At 49.1% G+C, this 21,791-nt stretch overlaps 8 protein-coding genes across 8 annotated transcripts; 7 read left to right on the top strand and 1 right to left on the bottom strand.

Moving 5' to 3' along the window:
* Window positions 1-299: 299 nt before the first annotated feature.
* On the top strand, window positions 300-1,601 carry AA0111_g2141 (hypothetical protein; the record flags this gene model as incomplete). The annotated part of the gene is made up of 1 exon (XM_028647880.1): window positions 300-1,601. The coding sequence occupies one exon, from the start codon at window positions 300-302 to the stop codon at window positions 1,599-1,601; it is 1,302 nt and encodes a 433-aa protein (XP_028509786.1).
* Window positions 1,602-3,282: 1,681 nt separating this feature from the next.
* On the top strand, window positions 3,283-3,750 carry AA0111_g2140 (hypothetical protein; the record flags this gene model as incomplete). Its single annotated transcript, XM_028647879.1, has 2 exons — window positions 3,283-3,356; window positions 3,420-3,750. The coding sequence occupies 2 exons, from the start codon at window positions 3,283-3,285 to the stop codon at window positions 3,748-3,750; spliced, it is 405 nt and encodes a 134-aa protein (XP_028509787.1).
* A 2,063-nt stretch (window positions 3,751-5,813) lies between these two features.
* Window positions 5,814-6,599, top strand: AA0111_g2139 (hypothetical protein; the record flags this gene model as incomplete). The annotated part of the gene is made up of 3 exons (XM_028647877.1): window positions 5,814-6,146; window positions 6,199-6,361; window positions 6,409-6,599. 3 exons carry the CDS (start codon window positions 5,814-5,816, stop codon window positions 6,597-6,599), a joined length of 687 nt encoding a protein of 228 aa, XP_028510130.1.
* Window positions 6,600-8,834: 2,235 nt separating this feature from the next.
* Window positions 8,835-10,877, top strand: AA0111_g2138 (hypothetical protein; the record flags this gene model as incomplete). The annotated part of the gene is made up of 3 exons (XM_028647876.1): window positions 8,835-8,941; window positions 8,992-9,774; window positions 9,824-10,877. The coding sequence occupies 3 exons, from the start codon at window positions 8,835-8,837 to the stop codon at window positions 10,875-10,877; spliced, it is 1,944 nt and encodes a 647-aa protein (XP_028510129.1).
* Window positions 10,878-11,259: 382 nt separating this feature from the next.
* On the bottom strand, window positions 11,260-12,055 carry AA0111_g2137 (hypothetical protein; the record flags this gene model as incomplete). The annotated part of the gene is made up of 2 exons (XM_028647875.1): window positions 11,260-11,706; window positions 11,756-12,055. 2 exons carry the CDS (start codon window positions 12,053-12,055, stop codon window positions 11,260-11,262), a joined length of 747 nt encoding a protein of 248 aa, XP_028510138.1.
* A 5,066-nt stretch (window positions 12,056-17,121) lies between these two features.
* On the top strand, window positions 17,122-18,511 carry AA0111_g2136 (hypothetical protein; the record flags this gene model as incomplete). Its single annotated transcript, XM_028647874.1, has 2 exons — window positions 17,122-17,820; window positions 17,870-18,511. The coding sequence occupies 2 exons, from the start codon at window positions 17,122-17,124 to the stop codon at window positions 18,509-18,511; spliced, it is 1,341 nt and encodes a 446-aa protein (XP_028510137.1).
* Window positions 18,512-19,014: 503 nt separating this feature from the next.
* Window positions 19,015-19,985, top strand: AA0111_g2135 (hypothetical protein; the record flags this gene model as incomplete). The annotated part of the gene is made up of 3 exons (XM_028647873.1): window positions 19,015-19,064; window positions 19,116-19,251; window positions 19,302-19,985. 3 exons carry the CDS (start codon window positions 19,015-19,017, stop codon window positions 19,983-19,985), a joined length of 870 nt encoding a protein of 289 aa, XP_028510136.1.
* Window positions 19,986-20,660: 675 nt separating this feature from the next.
* On the top strand, window positions 20,661-21,663 carry AA0111_g2134 (hypothetical protein; the record flags this gene model as incomplete). The annotated part of the gene is made up of 2 exons (XM_028647872.1): window positions 20,661-20,917; window positions 20,967-21,663. The coding sequence occupies 2 exons, from the start codon at window positions 20,661-20,663 to the stop codon at window positions 21,661-21,663; spliced, it is 954 nt and encodes a 317-aa protein (XP_028510135.1).
* Between the last annotated feature and the right edge of the window lie 128 nt (window positions 21,664-21,791).

Here is a 21,791-nt window from a genome sequence, read left to right as displayed (position 1 = left end):
GGGAGATATAAAAGGCTAAGGTGTGCCACACTGACTCTAGCTTTTGCGATATCCTTCAGCCTTGTACAAAACTCTTCCAGATTACTACTCGAATCTCACGAAAGTTAGCTATGGATTCAACCAATGCAGACTGTCCCATAAATTTCCCAGGACTCTGGCACAACGGCGACTGCTCTTTACTCTGTCGGCCGACGAAGTCGTACGACATTCTGATCTTCTTCCTTGGAAATTATTTAGCGCACGTTGCCACAGTGGTTTCTCCGCCAGGCGCTAGCATTGCTAGCCAGATTCTCAACCTGATGGGTGCGCTTTTGCTTCCTTTCTCTGGTATTTGCCTTGGCTTCGAGGCTATCGCAAGCCTGGCAATACGTGCTCCGACCCCATTGACGACAGCAGCACGATCTGGCGCGCTGTTGATGATTGTTGAAACAAAAAAGGCCGGAGAAAGTGTGCCAGAGTCTTCAAGCCAGCATGTGCCTGATAGTGAAGTTGTTCAACAAGAGGAACCGAAAGAGTGTACGTGTACGGATCCTGAACAGAACACGAAAAACGCCCTACCAAGTCGCCCATACCGTCCATGGACAGAACAAAAGATACATGGCAATATTTGTTTACCTAAAGGTTATGAGTTCAAGTCTGTTCCATACTATACAGAATTTGAAAGCGATGAAGAGGAGGTTAGGTGCAAACACAAAGAAAACGACAAGACGTCAAAATGGTACGACTTCTTGTGTGGATTCGGTAAACGGAACAGAACCACAAATGATGTTGCTTGCAGTTACAATGGGGCCAAAGCTATCGTGTCTATTGTCCAAACAGTTTTCGGTATCTATACATTGGTCAGGACAAGAGGCAACCAGATTGAGCGATTTGGCTATGCAGCTTATGGACTCACCGTAGCGCCATATGCTCTGATGAGCATAGTCAACCTTCTAGGTAATCTGCTGCGACTGGATTACCCATCCCTGTACATCGTTGGGTCAAATTCATCAGCCACTTTGCAAGATAAATATGGATGCACGATAGCCACTGTCGGGCGAATCAAAGGAGGTTTCATCGAACCCAACCGAGACAAAGATAAGAAAATGAAACGTCGTGTTGCCTGGGTTCAATTCCTTGGGTTTTCCGCAATTATTACGATCAATCTATTGGTTCTTGGCATCATGACCAAATTTACCAAGGGCCAGAGTACGCTGGCACAACGAGTTTGGACTATGTGTTGGCTTGCTTGTGGCGCGGTTTATGGATTGACGGTGCACTTCATGAGGCAATCGGGTTTCGACAGTACACCATATATGCGTATGCCGACCTCACTCGAAGACAAAAAGCGACACCAGACCACCAAAGCCAGCCAGGCCGATCAACCCAAACGAGTTCCTCGGTCTGCTTTCCGTGCTCCCAGACAGCTTGGACGGGTGAATGAGCGCCTCTACCAGAGGTCCGATGTTCAGTGGGTGATTTCTCGGGAGATACAAAATGTCTTGTACGGTGCATTTGTGATCTTGATATACGGTGTACCCACCATAGGGGGTTTTGTAGTCGTTGCACAGATGATACGACATTACGGAGTGTGTTCAAAAATGATAGATGATAGTGTTTAAACAATGCTAGGCATCGAAGCATTGGAAATCAGGTCAAAGAGACGTCGGTATGACATGATAGTCGGCCCGTTTTTAACGTTTGCCATCGGCTGTTATTTGCATGTGTCACATGGTGGATGGTAGACGGTCCATGGGCACCACGTACCTGTGTTTGGAACGGCGCTCAGTAAAGGTAGCATCTTCAGAAGCTATCACAGGTAGGTTGGTACTTGTACTCATATGCCATAACGTCTATAGCAGCGAGTTGTCTTGAGCATTGTTACAGAGACCTGCCGTCTATATTCAGCAAGTTTCAACAAAGTCCGGAATACCGCATCCCATAATGGCATATCTTGGTCTCTTGATGTACTACATACATTCCATTTCGGATAGTCAAGCGAACAAGAATACTAAATTTTAGAGTTCTATAGTCTTCTGTGCAAGAATGCAGAACACTAAGCTCTAAATATAAGTAGTACGTTAGTGCAAGATAAGTGTGCTTTTTAGTATTAGAAGACAGTTTTTAATTGCGACTTTATTCTCGCGTTAGTGTAGATCCCTAGATATGTAGCATTGTAACAGTCTCTTAATCATGCACTCATTGAAGAAGACTGGAGCAATGATTGCGGTGGTACAGGAGGCTGGAAGTGAAGATCTGGACTACATATACATGATTGGTTTGGACCTAGACCTCTGTAGTGCCTTTTAATCGCTGTTGTGGAGATCCGTGGCTTGGTTCTCTTCGTCGCTTCGAACATTCCTCCTTCTTGTTGATCCGCGGGCTGCTGGGTCGAAACGTGTAGGCGTCACGATCAAGCTGCGGTAGGTTTCATCGCATCTTAAGAGACAATAAGTTCATACCGAGTTCGCATGCAAGTCACGGTACACTAATTCTGACAGTGTCGTACAGAGCTCAGGGTACCGTAAGCTAAACGTAGACGGCCCTAGGCCACCCAATATTACTTAAGCTCAGGCATACAATGCAGTATTACCCGCTCCCGTTAGTGGGTGGCCCAGATCAGCACGATGTCTAAATTTAGCTGCATGCTGTAATTCAGATAGGTTTTCTCTATTCGTACATAGGTACTATGGCCTCAACCTTACCTGGATACCCTTTGTACGCAACAACATTAGAAAGTTCAACACCTGTATACACCGCTTCGATATTGACATAGCACGCCGGTTCCTTTGACGGTCACTCGCCGTCAATTACTGCGACGAGGTTTCCAACCACGCTTCCGCGGGCGTTAGCACAGTCAGACCTATACCACAAAAGAGATGCTTATGACGGAGAAGCTTTCGTGACGTAACTGGAACTTGCGATAAGACGAATGAAGTCTTTTTAGGAATAGAAAGCGTCCAAAATGGTAGGCAAAAAGTAGATCGCGAAAGACCAATGCACTATGTAAGAAGGATTAAGGCGATGTCAAACTTGCAAGCGCGGGGCGATGATGTCTTAGTATTCCTACAGTGGGTTCAGCACCGGACATTGATCCTGAATGGACTTGTACCATGACAGGATCATCACGTTAATCATTATTGAGGCCGTGATACGAGCTCCGCTCAGTCCGACATAAATACCGTCCTCTCACACTCCTCGACATACCATCTAAACATCATCTCATTACCATCGTTGCTGAGCTACCTGATCACAACGCCTTTATTCAAACCACCCAGCTTTAAATATCTATCTCCCTCAATCATGCTTTCATCTACCTCGATACAGGCAGCGCTACTCGCATGCCTTGCGGCTACCACGCTTGCCGTGCCCACTAGGTAAGTTGTTTTCGAACAAAAGAAAGACACTCCTAGTCCCAGCAACTGACCGAGCTCCTGTAGTCTTGCCAATTCGGGCCCTACTGTTGCTGACCCTTTGGTAAAGCGAGACAGCTGGTGTATATCTTGGTACGAAGACGTTGGCTGTACGAGTCCCCTCGGCACGCAATGTGGCGGGGAGAACAGTGAGCCTCAGCCGTGCACTACTATCGGGTTCAATGACGAAACGACGGTAAAATCAATTGATTGGCAGCCAGTTCCAGGATCATTCCTGGCTTTAAGCGAAGGAGATCAATGCGCTTCGAGTTTTCCCCTGCAGTTGTTCTCTGATCAAGACAATGGATGCCAGGCCATTTTGTATGACATGAAGTACTTTTCGGTTAGCAAAAATTAGATAAGAACTACTAAAGTACCTAGCATGAAGTAGTTAGAGATTGAGCCTCTACTCAATCTCGGGTATCGATAGATTGTGTTCAACCACAGATTCTACCATACGGAATGCAATTTAACCTGTATCTGTACTTATACATTCTTCGTACAACAGAAGCAGAGCTACATATGATCAAGACATCAGTTTCATGGTTTTTGGGCGTGCTGATCATGTCAGGAGAAGAGCGCTTTTAACGACCATTACAGATGATGTTCTTGGCGGCGTTCGGCAACTCACTTCGCTTCGATGTAACATAAGGCTACTGTAGAGCATGCTCTACCCTCAGTTTTGAGTTAGTCACGACCTACCTGGATATATACACTACTACGCGTTATGTCGCTATTCTAGGTCAACTTGGGGCCGGCGCTGTGAAGTTTGACACCGGCTGTGATGCGGATCGGGCAGATTCCGTAGTCTCGGTCTCTAAATGCACTACATAAAATCACTTTCTGATGTCAAGCGGACGAGAGAACTGACTTCAAGTGTACCATAGTCTTGTGTTTAAAAACATAAAACATTAAACTCTGAACGCAAGCAACACATTAGGGTAAGGTTAAGGCACTTTTGTCTTAGAGAAAAGTGTTTGAAGTGCAACTTTGTACTTACATAAGAATAGATATCTAGATTTTTGGCACTGCTGGATGCTTTGTGGTAAATCAATAGGTATAGTTCTAATGTTTCGATATGTATTTCGCGTGGCCTCTAGAATCGTGTTCTCAGATTAACCTGCGTTCAGATTATCGTGATCGCACCTCGTTTGATTCGATTCCTGTAATTCCAAACAGGAGCATTGAACCATCCAACACGTTCGTAAACAAGCGTCGTAGAAGAACTATCGGCTAACGGCCTGAGAATAAGCCCCCAAGTGGATGTTAGATGCTTGTGAACATGTTCCCAATGGGAGACGGTCGGAATGTATTGAGCAATTCCCATGTAGATATCATTCTTGTCCTGCCCTTGTTCACTATCCATACCAACCCCATCGAGTTTTCCGAGACCGAGTTGTTTTCTTCTAGCAAGAAATGGAATGGCCAGGCCGAATGCTCCCTCCAAGACCAAGGCGCCGCCAGTGACGCTCGAGAAGCGCGCAGTTGGCGAAACAGGTGTCACAGTACAAGATATTACTTTGACGATAGGCGTATACCACTCACAAAGATCAGTCTGCAGTTTCAAGAATAGTCGGCGCGTAACGAGCGTAGTCCGTGTGATGGTGAGACGGGACCCTGTTTTGCTAGCATCGTTGTTGCCGCCGACCATTTGATCGACGCGCACAGACGCGTCATTGGCCGTGCTAGGCATCTGCGGCCAACATGCCTTTGGACCGTCACACTAACTTCCCACAATGATATAGTGTCTCTACACCATGCTGAGATTTGGTCAACGCGCATGTACTCGCTTCAAATTTCCCTCTCACACCTCCCTAATTTCGCGCTTTCAGAGTACAAAAACGAATGCTAGCGAGCTCCTCGAGGAGGAGCGTCTTCCGTGGTATAGCCATGATCAGTTTTATCCAGCACGACCTGGTGAGATTCTCGATTCTAGCTTTAAAATTATAGGAAAACTCGGTTACGGTGCATACTCCACGGTCTGGCTGTGTCGGGATATCCGGTATGTTTGGCATTCTTTACCCCCACCCACTCTTCAAAGTCTGATCATCCATGTACAGAGAACGAGACGCTGGCTTCGTCGCTGTCAAGATTTGTACCCGAGATGCCGAAGAGACCCCACAGCTCAATCGAGAGCTAGATTTTTACAAGCATGTCAGTTCTATGCAATCACAGCATCGCGGTCAAGCATACATCCGCGGACTGTATGGCGAATTTGAGCTCGACGGTCCGACTGGCAAACATTTGTGCTTTGTTAATCCACCCATGCACATGACTATTCGACAGCTCCAGTATTATAACCCAGCACACAGACTCGACGTTCCGCTTCTGAAGTGCACGCTAGTCAATCTGCTGAAGACGCTGTCGTTCTTACACGACGAGGCTAAGGTCGTACATACAGGTGCGGCAAGATGATGCAACATGATGGAATCAACTGACAAGTTAGACATCAATCCTGGAAATATCATGCTGACTGTGGACGATGACATTATCCTGGAAAACTTCGAGAAAGCTGAAGTAGAGAACCCGTCACCGTTCAAAGTGATTGACGAGACACGCACCATTTACAGTTCCCGTGAGCTTCCTCATCCTGCGGGTGGTCTTTGGGGCCAACCAGTCCTCTGTGACTTTGGAGAAGCGCGGATAGGAGATTCCCACTCCGGCTTAATCCAGCCTGAGCTGTACCGTGCACCAGAGATAATTTTCGAGATGGAGTGGGGCTCTAAGGTGGACATTTGGAGTGTCGCCACGTTGGTAAATATTGGATACTATTATAAGGAAGTCCCAATGACTTACTGTTCATTAGGTGTGGGACTTGTTTGAAGATGAGCATCTATTCGACGCCCATGATAACGAGGGCAACCCATCAGAGACACATCATGTTTCCGAAATGGTTGCATACCTTGGAATGCCTCCGCTCGAATACACGCAAAGCAATCATATGACAAAGAAGGTCTTCGACAAGCAAGGTCAGTCATAGAGATCGTTCCGACATAGACTCTGCTAAGTTCAATAGGACACTGGACTGGTGGCTCCAAGGGTGTGACTATCCCTAAGATCTCACTCGAGGAACGAGTCTCGGTGCTTAAAGGGAAGGAAAAGGAATTGTTTCTCGATTTCATACGCTCGATGCTCAGATGGCGGCCGGAAGACAGAAAATCGGCGACTGAACTCCTGAAGCACCCATGGATGGCCGATACTATGTAGTTACGACGACGATCAAGCAACCATTGCACTACTAAGTCATCCTCGCGGAGTCTTTGTATTAGTTATATGTTTAGGATTGATTCACAAAAACATATGCTTCTTCACTTCACTCCCGGGCATCTTATATCATCATCGCCGACCTAGCAATTAATCTGGCCGACTTTAGCATCCGCACATGATATTGACGGCTTGGACCTCATTCGTTTTGCTCCCGACTGTCGGCCAATTCAATCTGCGCAAAAACTCCTTCTGTCGTTAAGTAGTACGTGTCCGGAGCTTAGATATCGTGGTCATGAATATCGGCGTGAAGTCTGCCTTACAGTAATAGAGTTATAATTCTTAAAATAGGTAACTAAAGACAAACTTTAGTTAATTAAACCTAACTTAGAACTGCAAGATTCAATAGATAGCGAGGGTAAACTAATTTTTAGTGTCCTATAGTCGTATATGCAAGAAATGGAGGAATTTGGTATTATCAACTGCATAATGCACACCACAGTGGCAGGCAGCAACAAACATCAGGGCGTGTGTCGGTACTGTGATGTCGGTACACTAGCACAAGGTATTATCTGTGTGGAGTCTTCCTTCATAAATACTGTTCGGGAGACACCTGTAGTATATCACTTTCAATAACAGTTGACGTGGTGAGCCGTGGGTGAGATATGAAGTAAGGGTCCAGGACAGATAAGGCAGCAAGACGAAAGTAGGGGAATGTTTGCAGTTTTGAGATTAGCTCTCAAGCATGAAGTGGAGTATATTGACTGGTAGTACTTATCACTGACCATGATCTGAGCGCTGATGCATACTAGTCTTATGGCGATGCTTATCTGGCGGGTGCTTGGCGATGCTTGTTTGCCTTGGGTGGTGATGCGTGTGCGCGCATTACACTCTCTTGACGGGATGACTATACGTGGCGGTTGGTCCTTGTCGCTAAAGAATGTTGCTGATGCATCTGTTGCTGGGTAGCTGCTTGATCAGGTGTGCTCCGGTTAAGTCTAGACGATGCTTTGCGCTCCAGCTAATAGTCGACAGAGATTGTTTTATGGTGGGGCTATTAGGTTATTGTGACAGCGATTTGTCAGTTCTATGAGAACTAATTCGTCCACTCTTCGATATGATGTATTCCTTGAAAGTGAGATGTGAGGGTACGATGAAGGGATTGCTTTTGCAAGGTTACAAGGTCCTTTGGTGCTGATCGGGTGTGGTGCCGGATCAGCGACGGCGCCAAGTTCTTGGTATTGTGCGAATACTACACTCCAGTTGAGCCGCAAACATGCAAAGGGTCGCGTGCAGCCATCTGGGCTGATAGAATTAACACCAGACATGTTCTTCTTTAAGAACTGGCGTTGGTCGATTGCGGGGTTCAGGGAAAGGGTACACCAGGACTAGCCACCAAATCAGCTAGCTCATGGGGGAGGAGATCCGCACCTTTCCGGACGCAGCATGACCCCACTATTAGGCCGCGTGCTTTGAGCCAATACTTACCGATTAGCACGTCATTTTTCGCCTTAAGTCTGGGTCGTCGTCGCGCCGCGCTCGCTCTTTCGCAAACCCAAAGACTACGCGACATTCCGAGCGACAAACCGAACAATACATGGAGTCGCCGGAAACGCCCGCCGCGCCTGAGACTGCTGCTAAGAAGCGCAGAAGACCAGTCAATGGTATGCGATATGGCCCCTCGAAATGGCGACAGGTGTGCTAACAGTATTCGTACAGCCTGCGCTACTTGCCGTGCGAGAAAGGTAACGCTTCATTCTTTCTTGAGAAATTCTGTTGGATTTTTGGTTTCCAGGATACGACAAAGCAAACTTTACGAAAACACCAGTGCATTGTCATGGTGGTTGAATTACCGGCGTTGCGGTCTTCGGATACTCGGGAACCAAAGAAGGCAGGGTCCACAGAGCTGACGATCTCCAGGTCAAGTGCGATGAGCGACCGAATGGCTGCGTGAATTGTGAACGACTCCAGCTAGACTGCGTGCAGAATGGCGGGGTTTCAGCTGCTGCGAAGAGACCAAGTACATCGTACGAACCGGTCGTAGGAATCAAGCGGAAACGGACATTCCGATCTTGTATCCCTTGTCGAGACTCCAAAGTCAAATGTTCTGGCGAACGACCAAATTGCACGAGATGTCAACAGCGCCGAACTTCATGTGTTTACGATGCTGAGCAAGTCGAGCCAGCTTGGGTGCAGAGCATCGCGACCCCAGCTTCAGAAACGCATACCGATTCGATGATGATACCTCCTCATACCCCCCAAGATTCTCGAGCACCTTCCAGGGGATACGGTCCGCTATCTAACAGTGAGCCTGTTGTACCAGGGTGTCCACCAGGTCTGCTATGGTATGCTTGACGAAGCCACCCAATTATATTGAACTGACGAAGACATATAGGTTATTTTCACCACAGCTACCACCGAGAATCAAGCTTCATGCGTTGTTAGATGCGTACTTCAACAACGTTCACCCCATTCGCGTTTTCGCGTTCGAGCACAAGCCGTCATTCATTCGGATGCTAGATGAAGGTCAGCTCGTGGATGCGTCCGATCAAGCCCTCCTACACATTATGTGTGCGTTAGGTGCTCGGTTCTACGCACTCGACTACAGTGAGTCGTTCTCGCCCTTGACAAAAGATCTGATCCAGTCAGCGGGAAGCCAGTGGGCGAAGTCTGCGGAGGAGATGTTCTTCGCTGATTACAGCACCATCTCCATCACAAAGCTCAAGGTCTTGGTCTTACTTCATGACCAAGAAGCCCGTAATGGCAACTATGCGGGCTCTTTCCTTCTTACTGGCCTTGTCATACGCATGGCGCACGCTCTGCAACTCAATAATGAGGTATCACCAGACGTCCTTTGTAAGGAGTTAGGAGGAAGTCCAAACGAAGTATCTGTAAGGGAGTCTCGTAGAAGGCTCATGTGGGCGTGTTATATGATCGATGTCTGGGCTGGTAGTGGTGTCGACCACCTCACTATACTCAATGAAAGAGACCTCAAGATCCAGCTTCCTTGCAACGAGCGTCAATTCTCACTACAAATACCGTGTGTCACGGAGCGGCTTGAGAGAGGTACACTACTGGAATTCATGCCTCCAGAGGACATACCAGAGAAACCGGCGGACAACCTGGGTATGGCTGCGTACTATGTACGTATCGTGAGCATTTGGCGGCGGGTCCTACGGTGAGCGGGAAAAGTGTTCCTTCCGGCCTTTTACGCTAACCTGCGACAGATTCGTAAAGCACATGGACGAAGAGCAACCGCCTTGGCTCCCTGGGTCCGGATTTGCCGTTCTCATCGAGGACATACAATCATGGAAGCAAAGTCTGCCGTCCTGGTTAGACTTTTCCGCCGACAACATCTACATCCGACGTGAAACCCATCAGCTAGGTGCACTCCTCCTCATTCACTGCATGTATCATCACGTTATGTGCGACGTGCATCGGATTGCTCTCCCTGATCTGTTTAAGAACCAAGAGCCATTCGTTTTCCCCACTGATCGGCAGGCATTCGTCAGTCATCTACAAGATGTCTGCTTTGAGCATGCGCAGCGTATGTCGGTGTTGGTCTCACATATACTGCAGCACGGCGTCAAACACTTCGCAGACTCTATTCTACCATCGTTCGTCTACAACAGCAGTCGCATCATGCTCTACTATATCGCTCGGATCTTGGATGTATCGAAGCCCGATGCCGGAACTGTTATTGGTCGTACAGTCGAGCTAGTGCAGTACAATAACCAGGCGCTGCGGGAAATGGCGTTCATGTATCCGCTTGCTGAATCGTTATGTATCACATCCGAGCGCTGGTTAGAGACCGTACGCGACAGTCTGGCTCGTGGCCACTCTGCTGACTACATCGCGCCTCAGGATCCGTCCGAGAACGAAGCGCGACGCATTGTCGGCGCTCCCGCACCAACGGCAGGTACTCCTAGGCAACGAAACGCGGCCCTCTCGGTAATTCCTCCAGTTGAAGAGATACTTTCGGCAACTTCACCTTCAACGCTCAGGACAGCCACTACCCGTTATCCCTTTTCGGCACCGACTACTGACCAGGGTTCATCTGTAGTCACTTCAGGTCAGGTTATGACTTCAGCGACTGAGAACGCGGTAGGGACTGTATACTCCTCCCCCAATGCGCCCACTGCTTTTGAGCAGCCCATGTTCAACCTCGACGACTTACAGAATTTCTTTGGGTGGGAAGCAAGTGATGATGAGAATGCACAGTCGACCGGATTTGAGGGATTTGGTCCTCTAGGTTGGGCAAATAATTTCTCTATTATGTGAGTGAAAACCTCGAGGCGAACTTGCTAGGCGCTTGTACGTAGCTCTTGCCTGGCTTCTCACTTCCTAGGCTGGATAAGGTTTGCCTTGGGCCTCGACCTATAATTAGTTTGCTTTCTCGTCTAGGTCAATACCAACTTCTCTTACGCTGGCCTTTTCTTCGAATCAGTTCGCATTGATGCACATGACGTTGTCAATGAAGGCCTCACCCCCCCTTTCTTTGAGATTGATCAGGCCATAAGAGAATTGCTTGAAGCAGCAACTCACCTCAAGTTTATTCTCACTCTTTGTACCGGCTCACAATCCTTTTAAATCGAAGTGAAAGCTTTATTGAACTGATCAAATAGAAAAATAACATTCCTTGCAATTAGGATAGTGCGAGGCTCTACGGATCCACATCCCATTCTTCAACAAATATGTCATCAGCTGTGGACTGATCCCAGTCGAAATCTAACGTGTCCGCGCGTTTTGGCGAATCGTCAACAACGTCTTCATGTTGCGCACTGGTTGCAAACATATTCAAGCTCGTCCAATATGTAAACCTCTTTCCTCCATCTTCTGATATTGCTTCGATCATAGTAACTTGCTTGAGCCGTTGTAAGGTCGGAAACTCAGCGTGGAACCAAAGGCCATTCTGGTTGACGTCGTTCACCGTCGCGGCGTCGAGCCCAATGCTTTTGTCCATGACAGTCGCGAAGACATGGCACATTGAAGCAAAGGCTTTCGACATGTGGGAGTAATATTGCGTTTGCTTCTTCTTGTCTTGCATGATGCATCGTAGGGGGTTGGTGTTCGTTATTCTTTTGCTATAGTACTGCTTGGGCCAGACATCCTGTATCCAGTCAGAAAGAATCCTGTACGCATAGTAAGTACACAAGTACCCATATTGTTGTCAAAGGCGGCCCCTCTTCTTCAGGTCTCGACTTCGCGTAGCGGCGCGCTGCCCTGCTTAAGCCGCGTGTGTAAAAGAGGCATGACATTGGCTCAGGTCGCTCTATCGCATTCTCGATGAACCATTCGACAGTATATTTTGAGGGGAGGTCGCATTCGGTTCTACCCCTGGCCTCCAGTTTGTTTCGGCGGCATGATGGTGTGTCGCATCGCTCCTCTCTTTCCACCGGAACAGCTTCAGTAACAAGAAGAAGATGGCAGAGCGTTACGAAGAGGTCGATGAGCTTCATGGCGAAAGTGGAGCGTGCAGCAGTCGTTTCGACGGGAGGTTCTCCATGCGATAAGCCAAGTGGGGCTGTCGAATCTTTATCTCCAACATGGGCGTAAGGCCCCCAAAATGGCTGTGACAGAGGCTGTGTTTGAAACGGATAGTGGTGCGGAGATCCTCATCTTGGCGTCAACGGTCAGCGTCAACAAAGCTTTGTACCATTACGTGCAAGCATGGATATGTGTCGCGCCTCAGGCGTTCCAACGGCTATTCTTCGTGTCCGTGGTGCTTCACTAGGCGCGTTCACTGCACGTATTGTCGCGGTGGTCAGAGCACACGCGCACATCGTTCCCAGCTATGAAATGTGCCAAGAGCATCATCTCACCGACGAACGGCTAATTCGGACATAACACTGCAAACTGGTGGCAAACCGAGAAATGGAGTTGGGAGTTGGGAGTGATTTACTGTGTACACAGCCCTGCACAGGCATGATGGCCTTGGGAAACTCCAGCCCCGCAGTCAGACTAGTCCTAACCAGGCATTAGACACGCTCCGCTTATCAGGCCACCAATCAATTCATTCGACGCTCTCCCGCAATGTCTAAGTTTAGCGCCAGGGTTGTGGCCTCATCTTAGTACGATGGATGAAGAAAACATGACTTCAATGCGTTCCTCCGTGCAAGCAGAAAAAGGCCAGATGAAAAAAGCGACCGCGATTGCTAGGGGAAAGCGCGACCGTCGCATAGCCTAATGGTCTATGTTGAGTGGCCCATACTATTCGGCGAACATGTTTTAGGAATACACAACTCTCGTTGCCGTGTGGTGAACTACTACACGAGCATTGCGACAGATACAACCATAACACTATATTCAACCACTCTAGATCACAATAGGTTCTTCTCATCTAAAACATCCCAAACACTACTGACCACGGCGTTTCCTGAAATGCATCTTTGCACTACCGAATGAGTAGTCCTTTGCTTGCTTCTCCCCAATCCAGTGTCCTGCTATTCTTCGACGACGAGTTCTATCCCGTAGAGACAGACCTGCCATATCGTCGAGCTCATTCTCACTAAATTTCCATGGTTGGCCTGCCACGGCTACAGCTGTCCATTCATGCTGTGGGGCGTGTCCGGTCAGCTCAATTCCGAGTTCCGTCGCTCGCGCATAGTCTCCAGGATGAAACCCGTGCCTCTCTTTGGTACTACAAGCATCCCAATAGACACTGACAGCGCGTAGCTTTGGAAGATGTGTGGCAAGATCAGTGGCCGGATCATGTATCATCTTTCGCACATAGCCCGTTGAGACCCGTTCGGAGTGGACGATCGTCGGCGATCTCAACGATCTTGGAAAAGATGAGTATACCAGGCCATTGGTACGTACGATACAATCCATCGGTAGCGCGACTTCAGGGAGTATCAACGTCTGTAAGTTGTCGAAACTGAGGAATCTCGGTGGGAGCCGCACCATTCTGCGGTACGCAATACCATGCCATGAGAATGGTAACTCCAGCTCGGTAAGCCTCGAGTAGCTCTTATGGAACACTTGAGCCAGATATTTGTGTTCCTTCAATAGCCGCGTCGAAGGATCGCCACTCCAATGTATTCTGTCATCAACCTTTGGGCTAATTGGTCCTTGCCATGGATCTGCATCCCTGAAGACCATCGGAAAATAAAATGTGTGGCTACCGCCGAGCAGTAGCGCTTTAAGGTTTGGTAGTATCAGCAGGAGCAAGGCGAGAAATGCGTTGTTGTGACCTGCTTGTAGCGCGTTTTTCCATACCCATTTATTGTTATTGCTAACGCCGTCAGCCTCTCTAATAGCCTTAAGACAGTCCGTTCGGAAGGAGGTATCGGTCTCGATGCTGAATTCTCTGGCCGGCATCTTCGAGAAGTCTCGTCCATCTTCACGTGTTATCTCTCCAGTGTAAAGCAAGTGCTGAATAAGGCGTTCACGTTGGTTGCTCCTAGGCATCCGTATGCACCCATCATTATCGCCAACATAGTGCTCCCAAGAAGCTTCATGACAGGGGTAGTTCGTGATCTCGAGAGACTCGATCTTATCGGCCCACTGTGCGACTGGAAACTCTCGGAGCGTTCGAAACAAGGCATGTACGTTCGGAAGCGGAACGCAGAGCGCCTTTTGCTCCTGCAAAATACTTCGCACAACCCTGGGAAAGCAAGTATTCACGATGGCGAGAGGTAACAAATTCCAGTAGGCGCATTGGTTGAAGCGAGGTTTGAGTAAAAGATATTTAGCTATCAGAAGAAGTAGTTCGTCGGGTAGGTTAAGAATACTGCCGTTCGGTGTGCTGTTGGCAAGAGGAAGGGACATGACTGGCAGTTCAGATGATCCAGTCGCGTTACAAAGCTAGTATGGCTAGATAAGAATCGTTTATGATAAGTTTAGTAGTATATGATATAAGAAGGTAGTCTGTAGCTTGAGAAGCGTAGGGTCAAATGGTCGGATCGTGCCTAAATAAGGAAGGACAGTGAATGTTTACACATACATCGCTCAGCAAACGTGCGTTGTTTGCCTTTTGATAATGTGGATCTCGAGTAGATCAAGTAATTTAGATATTCACATGGTTGTTTTCAACAATTGACCAAAGTCGTGGTAAGGCAGCCACAGATTTGGGACTGGACAAGTGTTTGAGGATGAAACCAAGAAAGCAAAGGCGAGGTTATACTCGGGTAGGGCTATCGAGGCGTGTGGCCAATTGACTAAATGGAGTTGTAGCAACTGCCTTCCGCTCTTGTTATACCAAACGAGTGGAACCATCAGCGCCATATACATTTGACATGGCACGAATTTTGGCGACAGAAAACTTGTGGGCAATGTCCGGTATGTCGCTTCCATCGATCATGATGCTATCTTCCGGGCAGCGTTGGTCATAGATAGTCATTTCGATGGCATCATTGGGTATACTAAGAGTATTGCAACGGTGACGATATCCGGGATTTGAGCGAGCCTTCGTTACGATAAATGACGGGAGAGAAGAAGGGCCCGAGGGTGTATAGTGGGGATTATAACTAGAAGAATCTATCAGTAGAGATAAAGCACGGTAGAGACAATGAGCCTACTGGACGAGTTCGATTTTGATGCACTTCTGAGATGCTCTTATAATATACCAGCAGACTGGTCGAACTGCCCATGCGAACCTATACTGTACACTGTGGCCGGTAAATAACTGAAGTATTCCAATGGCAATATGCAAGATTCGTTTCCAGGGTGAAATTTGGTTGTGACAACTCAGTAGGCAACCTTGGTATAGCTCGTAACCCGGATTGCGGCGTAGCGATTAAATTCCACGACAAGTCTCTACATGTTTCAACTAGAGATCCCTTGTGTGAAGTATTTGATGGATCTTCTTCCTCAAAAGCCGGTATCGCTGCCGCAAGGGTATTGGCACGCCATGCCCCAGCATGTACGGCATCGGACCGTTCGATGTTTGATTTGATTCTGCGTGCAGCCCTACTTTGGAAGCACGTTGGAGAAAAGGAGTTGTTAATTCGGGCCGACTCGAGTGTTGAGGTGATCGTTCCCTAACGGTTTTCTCCGCAGGTCAAAGTACCCGTCGATGCAAATGACGGTCTGCAGACACATAACTGCCAAATTCCATCGCTCCGACTGATACAGTGCCGATGCAATTTACGTACATGAGCGTGCGATAGAACGCGACAGAATGAATGTATGTTTCACAGTCGCTATGAAGATAAGAACGCGTCCAGCGAAGAGATGCGTATAGCTCGACACCGATGTATCGTAGCCTTGGAGATGGATGTGGAGAAGGCACGTGGTGTGCGGACGCGTCGGAAATTAACCAGAGGCTTGATTTGTTCTAACAGCGTCAATCCTCCACCAGTTCGGTAAAGCTAGGATAACGGCTGCCATCAGTTCAGGACAGAGAACGCCAAGACCATGCGTCATCGTGGCAGGTCTGGCGCGCGTCGTCATTCGAAGCAAGCACGCTAAGCTTCATCAGCCCACGCTATGTTTCTTTCGACTTCGGGCCAAGCCAGGGTCCAACGTGCCGCCGCGTTGGCTTTCGACATTGGGATTGATTATTACACCACCCAGCAGTCCTTGACTCAGGGGTACACATGGTGTACTGGCAGTTGCCAAAGGTACCCGGGTCATCGAGGTCGCTTCATTGCAGCTTGCTCGTACAGTAACAGACACTCACGGCCCGATGAGCAACGCGGAAAAGGAGTGCTGCTGACCGTGCCCCACAGACAACTGACAAGAAACGAAGACCCGCGCAGAGATTGACCAATGCATCAAGGCCTTCTGCGCGATCGTCGGCTGTACCTGGATTCCTCGTGGCTAATGCAAACTAATCAGGCACTGTTGAAGATATCCACGGGAATCCACTTGGAAACCGCGAGTCCCGCGCTCAGGCACCGCTGTCTCTGATGCCGATCCCAATCGTAAACAACAGAATAGCCTGGAACGGTGAGCTCAAACTGAAAGCTCTGTATAGCCACAAGAAGACTTAGAGATTGTTTTCCACCATCGAAGCTTCGTCCTACTTGATGCACCTGGGTAATATCTCTCAGCCCATGTCCTTTCACAAAAAGAAGAAAAGAGTTAGACCGGCTCAGGAACACTCTTCAAGCACACAAGATGGTATCCGTGCCAGGCATCAAGATACGGTGAGGTTATCCTCATTACTCCAGCTGAATTCATCCAAACCTGGCATTGTATCTGTGCTGGCAGATCCACCTTCAAGGGACTACAACTACCGATCTGCACCAGAGATGCCGCTTTCCAATGACTGAGCGCATGGGCCATAACGGTAGATCGACTACACAAGACCTATAACCAGACTTCGCGCTGTTGATCACTATCCTACTGGTCTTCTCAATGCAGCCAACGGCCATTTACCGGACATTACTACACTGCCACAAGTGTACATCGAGTGGCGTCAGGAGAGAGGTAATGGAACGATGAGTATATAAGTACTGTCGGTGTTACCAAGGAAAGAGACATCATCCATCCAGAGCCTCAGCCTCATCCAACTCTTACGACACTCGTTTTACATACCAACTAATATACACTCTTTCCGAGAACTTTTAATTCTTTCAAGATGCGTTTCAACTACTTCCTCGCCGCTGCCGCTGTTGCGAACGCCGCCGTTATTCCCCAAATCCCCCAGACCAAGGACACGGTCAAGGATGTCACCTCTGGTGTCAAGTCAACCGTCGACGGCGTCACTCTCCCCAAGGTCAACGCCCACGTAGGCCGTCGTGCCCAAGCAAACGTCGGCGCTAAGGTTGCTGGTGTTGAGCCCAAGGTCGCTGTCGGTCTAGGACGACGAGTAAACACAGGCGCCAAGGTCAACCTCGAGGGCGTCACATACGACAACGTTAACGTCACCGTTGACAAGGGCATCAACCCCAAGGTCGGTGCCAGCGTAGGCCGCCGCGCTGATGCCAACGTTGATGCTAAGGTCAACGCTTTGGGTCCCTTCACTGCTGATGCTGCTGCCGGCGTCTCTCTCAACAAGCGTCTCGACGCAGAACTTGAGGCAGCAATCGACGCTAAGCTCGAGGCTCTCGGTGTCTCTGCCGATGCCTCCGTCGAGGTCAAGCTCCAGGCTCTTGGTCTCTCCGTCGATGCCTCAGTTGAGGCCAAGCTTAACGCTCTCGGTCTTTCTGTCGATGCCGATGTTGATGCTAAGGTCAACGCACGCCAAACGATCCCTAACGTCAACGTCCCCAAGGTCGACGGCCTTGTTGGCGGTGTCACCTCCGGTGCCACCAACGGTGTCAAGTCCACTGTCGACGTAAGTTTCATCCATCTCACTCATCTCACCCCTCTAACAATTCTGACAGGATGTCAAGGACATTGATGTCGATGCTAAGGTCGACCTCGACAGGCGCCAGCTCCCCAGTGTTGATGGCCTCGTTGGTAACGTCAAGGATGGTGTCAACGGCATCAAGGACGGTGTTACCTCTACTGTCAACGATGTCAAAAACATCGATGCTCACGCCGATGCTCTGGACAAGTCTGTTGATGCTGCTCTGACCAGGCGCCAGCTCCCTGACGTCAACGGTGTCGTTGGCGGTCTTGAGGGTGCCGTTCCTGGCCTCAAGTCTGTCGAGGATGCCGCTACCCCTATTGTCGACGGTGTCAGGGACAACGTCGTTGGTGGTGTTACCGGTGTTGTCTCCCCTATCGTCAACGACGTCAAGGACGGTGTCACCTCTGCTGTCACTCCCATTGTCAACGGCGTCACTGGTGCTGTTGACCCTATTGTCAAGCCCGTCAAGGACGCTGCTACTGGCGCCGTTAAGGGTGTCGAGGGTGCCGTCGCCCCTGTTGTCAGCAACGTTCAGGGTGCTGTTGACCCCGTTGTTAACGGCGCTAAGGGTGCCGTTGAGCCTGCCGTCAAGAACGTCACTGACGGTGCTCTCCCTGTTGTCAACAACCTCAAGGATGGCGTCACCTCTGGTGTCGGCTCTACCGGCCTCTAAACAACAATGACGACCATGCCACGCGATCTTGCCAGCGTCCATAGTTAGACTATTACCTGTATATCTTAATCTATATTATACCCTCATCGAAATACTACATTATATTGCTACTATAAAGCTGCTCCTCGTGTGTGTCTGACGATGCATTGCCTTCTCCCACTGTCCGTTTGATGGCCTGTTCCAATTCGATGCATGGTGTTGTGCCATAACTAAAGTCTGCGTACTTGATCTATGTCCGACAGGCTACTTACAATTTCTGCGTCGCTCACATTCTATGAGAAGAACGAGCTCTTAACTAACTTATCGCAAGTGAAGGTGAGTCGGTGAAGGTGAGATAGCGTACCACAGCGTATCACGTAGTTTTAGCTCGGCGAAAAGTGAGAGATCCTTGGGGTCGTCTTAGTAGACATCAATATCAAACCCACTCGCTTTTGACCTTTCTTCCTGACTTTGACTCCATCTTCTTCTTCGACAGCAGTATCTCTATCCTAAGATTTGGCGGTATGGATTCCTCGAGTAATACACACAAGCGGCCGAGGTTCGACTTTGAGAAGTGAGTCACAACGAATGTTGAAGGAAAACATACTAAAGCTCCCGCTTCTAGGTACTCAAACTCCAAAGTGTTGTCTGATGTCACGATCCGCTACGGAGCTTCGGGCGAGTTTAAGTTCGAAGCTCATAGACTGCTGCTGAGCGCACAGTCTCGTTGGTTCGAGGCAGCTTTTACCGGAGGATTTGCAGTAAGTCCCGCATCCCATCTTTCAGTATATACGTTTGATGAAGTACACAGGAGAGCCATGCCAGAGAGATCATTTTGATTGGCGATGATCCCGATGCTCTCAAAACTATGCTCGGCTTCGTATACGTTCCACAGATATGCCGACCGGCGGAGTTGCTACATGGCGCGACCGACACGATCAATCACTTCCTCGGGCTTTATCGTGTGGGCGACAAGTACCAATTTCCCGCTTTCTTGGTCCCTGTTGCCTCAAAGCTCAAGAGGCAAATGCGTCTGTGGTTGGGCAGGTCCCGTGGACCACTCGGCAAAGACTGTGTTGCGCAGTCCGAATTCTGCGGCTTCATCAGAGATATCTATGAACTCGTCGGTTTCGAACATCAACCCAGCCATCCGTTGGTACAGATCTTACTGGGAATAGCAACAGAACGAGGCTTGGCAAGCGTTCTGAACAACATCGAAGGTAACCAACCTCTGATAGTTATGGCGTCAAAGAAAGTTGCAGAGTATGGACGAGACATATTTCTTCACTTGATGGACAAGACTGGGGTCTCGAAAGCAAATGATAATGGCAAGGTTGTCACGACTGAGCTGTGCATCGGAGTCGTGCTCGAATGTCCGCCTTGTAGCGATATCTCGTGGAAGGTGATCTGGGACGATGAAGAAAGCCTGGACGAGGAGGGGGAGTGCACCATCTGCGGACTAGGTCTCCAGTACTGGAAGAAAGGTGATGAATAATGCGCAGACTCAGTTGCATCTAGATAGTTTTGCCGCCACTACGCCAGAGAGAGAAACTAGATATCTCATTTGAGCAGAGTACTCCTTCCTACTACAACAAAGCGTATCAGGGCTATATAGACATATATAGAGAATCCAGAAGTCTAAAATACTATTAATCCTTATAGTCTCTTATTAGGAGCCAATGTAAGCTGCAAAGTAGAGCTTACGTTCTCTACCTGTTCGGGTTTTCTCTTGTATAGGGTGCTGCTGTTCTTGTGAGGTACAGATGGCATCATGTAGCTAAGCCCATTTGAGCAAGCCTCGGTAGTGGAGTCTCCGACGCTAGGTCAACCCTGAGATTTGGCTGCCCGTTTCAACATTTCCCCTCGAATCGCGATCAATGAACTTGCGATTCCACCAGCATACCATTTTCACGACGTTACGACCCCTTGACGAACATTTCGTATCCTCCGCTCTCTTTTCTGCCTTGTTGAACTGCTAGAGCTGCTCCTGCTGGTTCCGATATAGCTCGGAACTGCCTGCGATATCCCAATAACGACAACAAACACACTCCCTGCCACCGTCAAACCCCACCGCCACTCGACTTGAGCTACGAGACTCACTCCGCTCACACGACGTATCCTCGCACTCGCTCCTTACACCGAAGCTCCCCACCCTCCTTATCCACCTACGATGCCCGAGACAACCAAAGTCGTGCCCCTCACCTGCCACGGTCACTCACGACCTGTGCCACACATCCACTTCTCGTCCCTTGTAGACGAAGACCAATACTATATTATATCAGCATGCAAGGATAACAACCCCATGCTTCGCGACGGAGTGACGGGAGATTGGATTGGCACCTTCCTCGGTCACAAAGGCGCAGTGTGGCAAGCGAGGCTATCTTCTGATGCCTCGTTGGCAGCTACCGCCTCTGCAGATTTCTCTGCGTACGTGTTATGACTTCGCGAAATCGGGAAGCGTTCTAACGGTTTACAGAAAGGTCTGGGACACTCACACTGGCGAAGCCCTACACACTCTCTCACACAACCACATCGTCCGCGCAGTCGCATTTCCCAACCAGCCCCATCCCCAGATCCTCGCGACAGGTGGCATGGAGAAGAAGCTGCGCATTTACGACCTTTCACGCAGCGACGCGACGAGCTTCGAGATCGGCGCAGGTGTCCACACCGGGACCATCAAGTCGATTGTATGGACGTCTGACCCGAATGTCATAATAACAGCGGCCGAAGATAAGAAGGTGCGGTGGTGGGATTTGCGCCAAGAGGCTACAATTGGCGAGCATGCTCTTGAAGGCACTGTTGGCTCCTGCGAGTTGGATAACACCTCCTCGGATGGCATCTTGAGCGTAGCCGCTGGAAATAGTGCCTACTTCTTCAACAGCCAGTCGCCCGGCTCACTCATCAAGAGCATCAAGACACCGTACGAGATCGCTAGTGTGGCTCTACACAACGGAGAGCGCAAATTCGTTACTGGTGGTAGCAACCAGAACGACACTTGGGTCAGAGTTTGGGACTTTGACGAAGAGAAGGAGCTCGAGACCAACAAGGGCCATCACGGACCTATTTGGTCGGCAAGCTTCTCGCCTGACGGGAAGCTTTATGCTACAGGCAGTGAAGACGGAACTGTGAAGCTATGGAAGTTCACGTCTGGACCTTACGGTTTGTGGAAGTAGGATTTCCACACGATACCGATGCTGGCTGTGGCCATCCATGGAGATATTGGCAAGGCGCAGTAGTCCGACACCCGAACTAGAGTAAATAAGACACGTGTAAAATCTGTTGCCTGGATAAACAATTATAT

Source organism: Alternaria arborescens (genome assembly GCF_004154835.1).
Source record: "Alternaria arborescens strain FERA 675 chromosome Unknown contig_4, whole genome shotgun sequence".
In the NCBI taxonomy this organism is placed as follows: Eukaryota; Fungi; Ascomycota; class Dothideomycetes; order Pleosporales; family Pleosporaceae; genus Alternaria; species Alternaria arborescens.
This window is presented reverse-complemented; position numbering and strand designations above follow the sequence as displayed.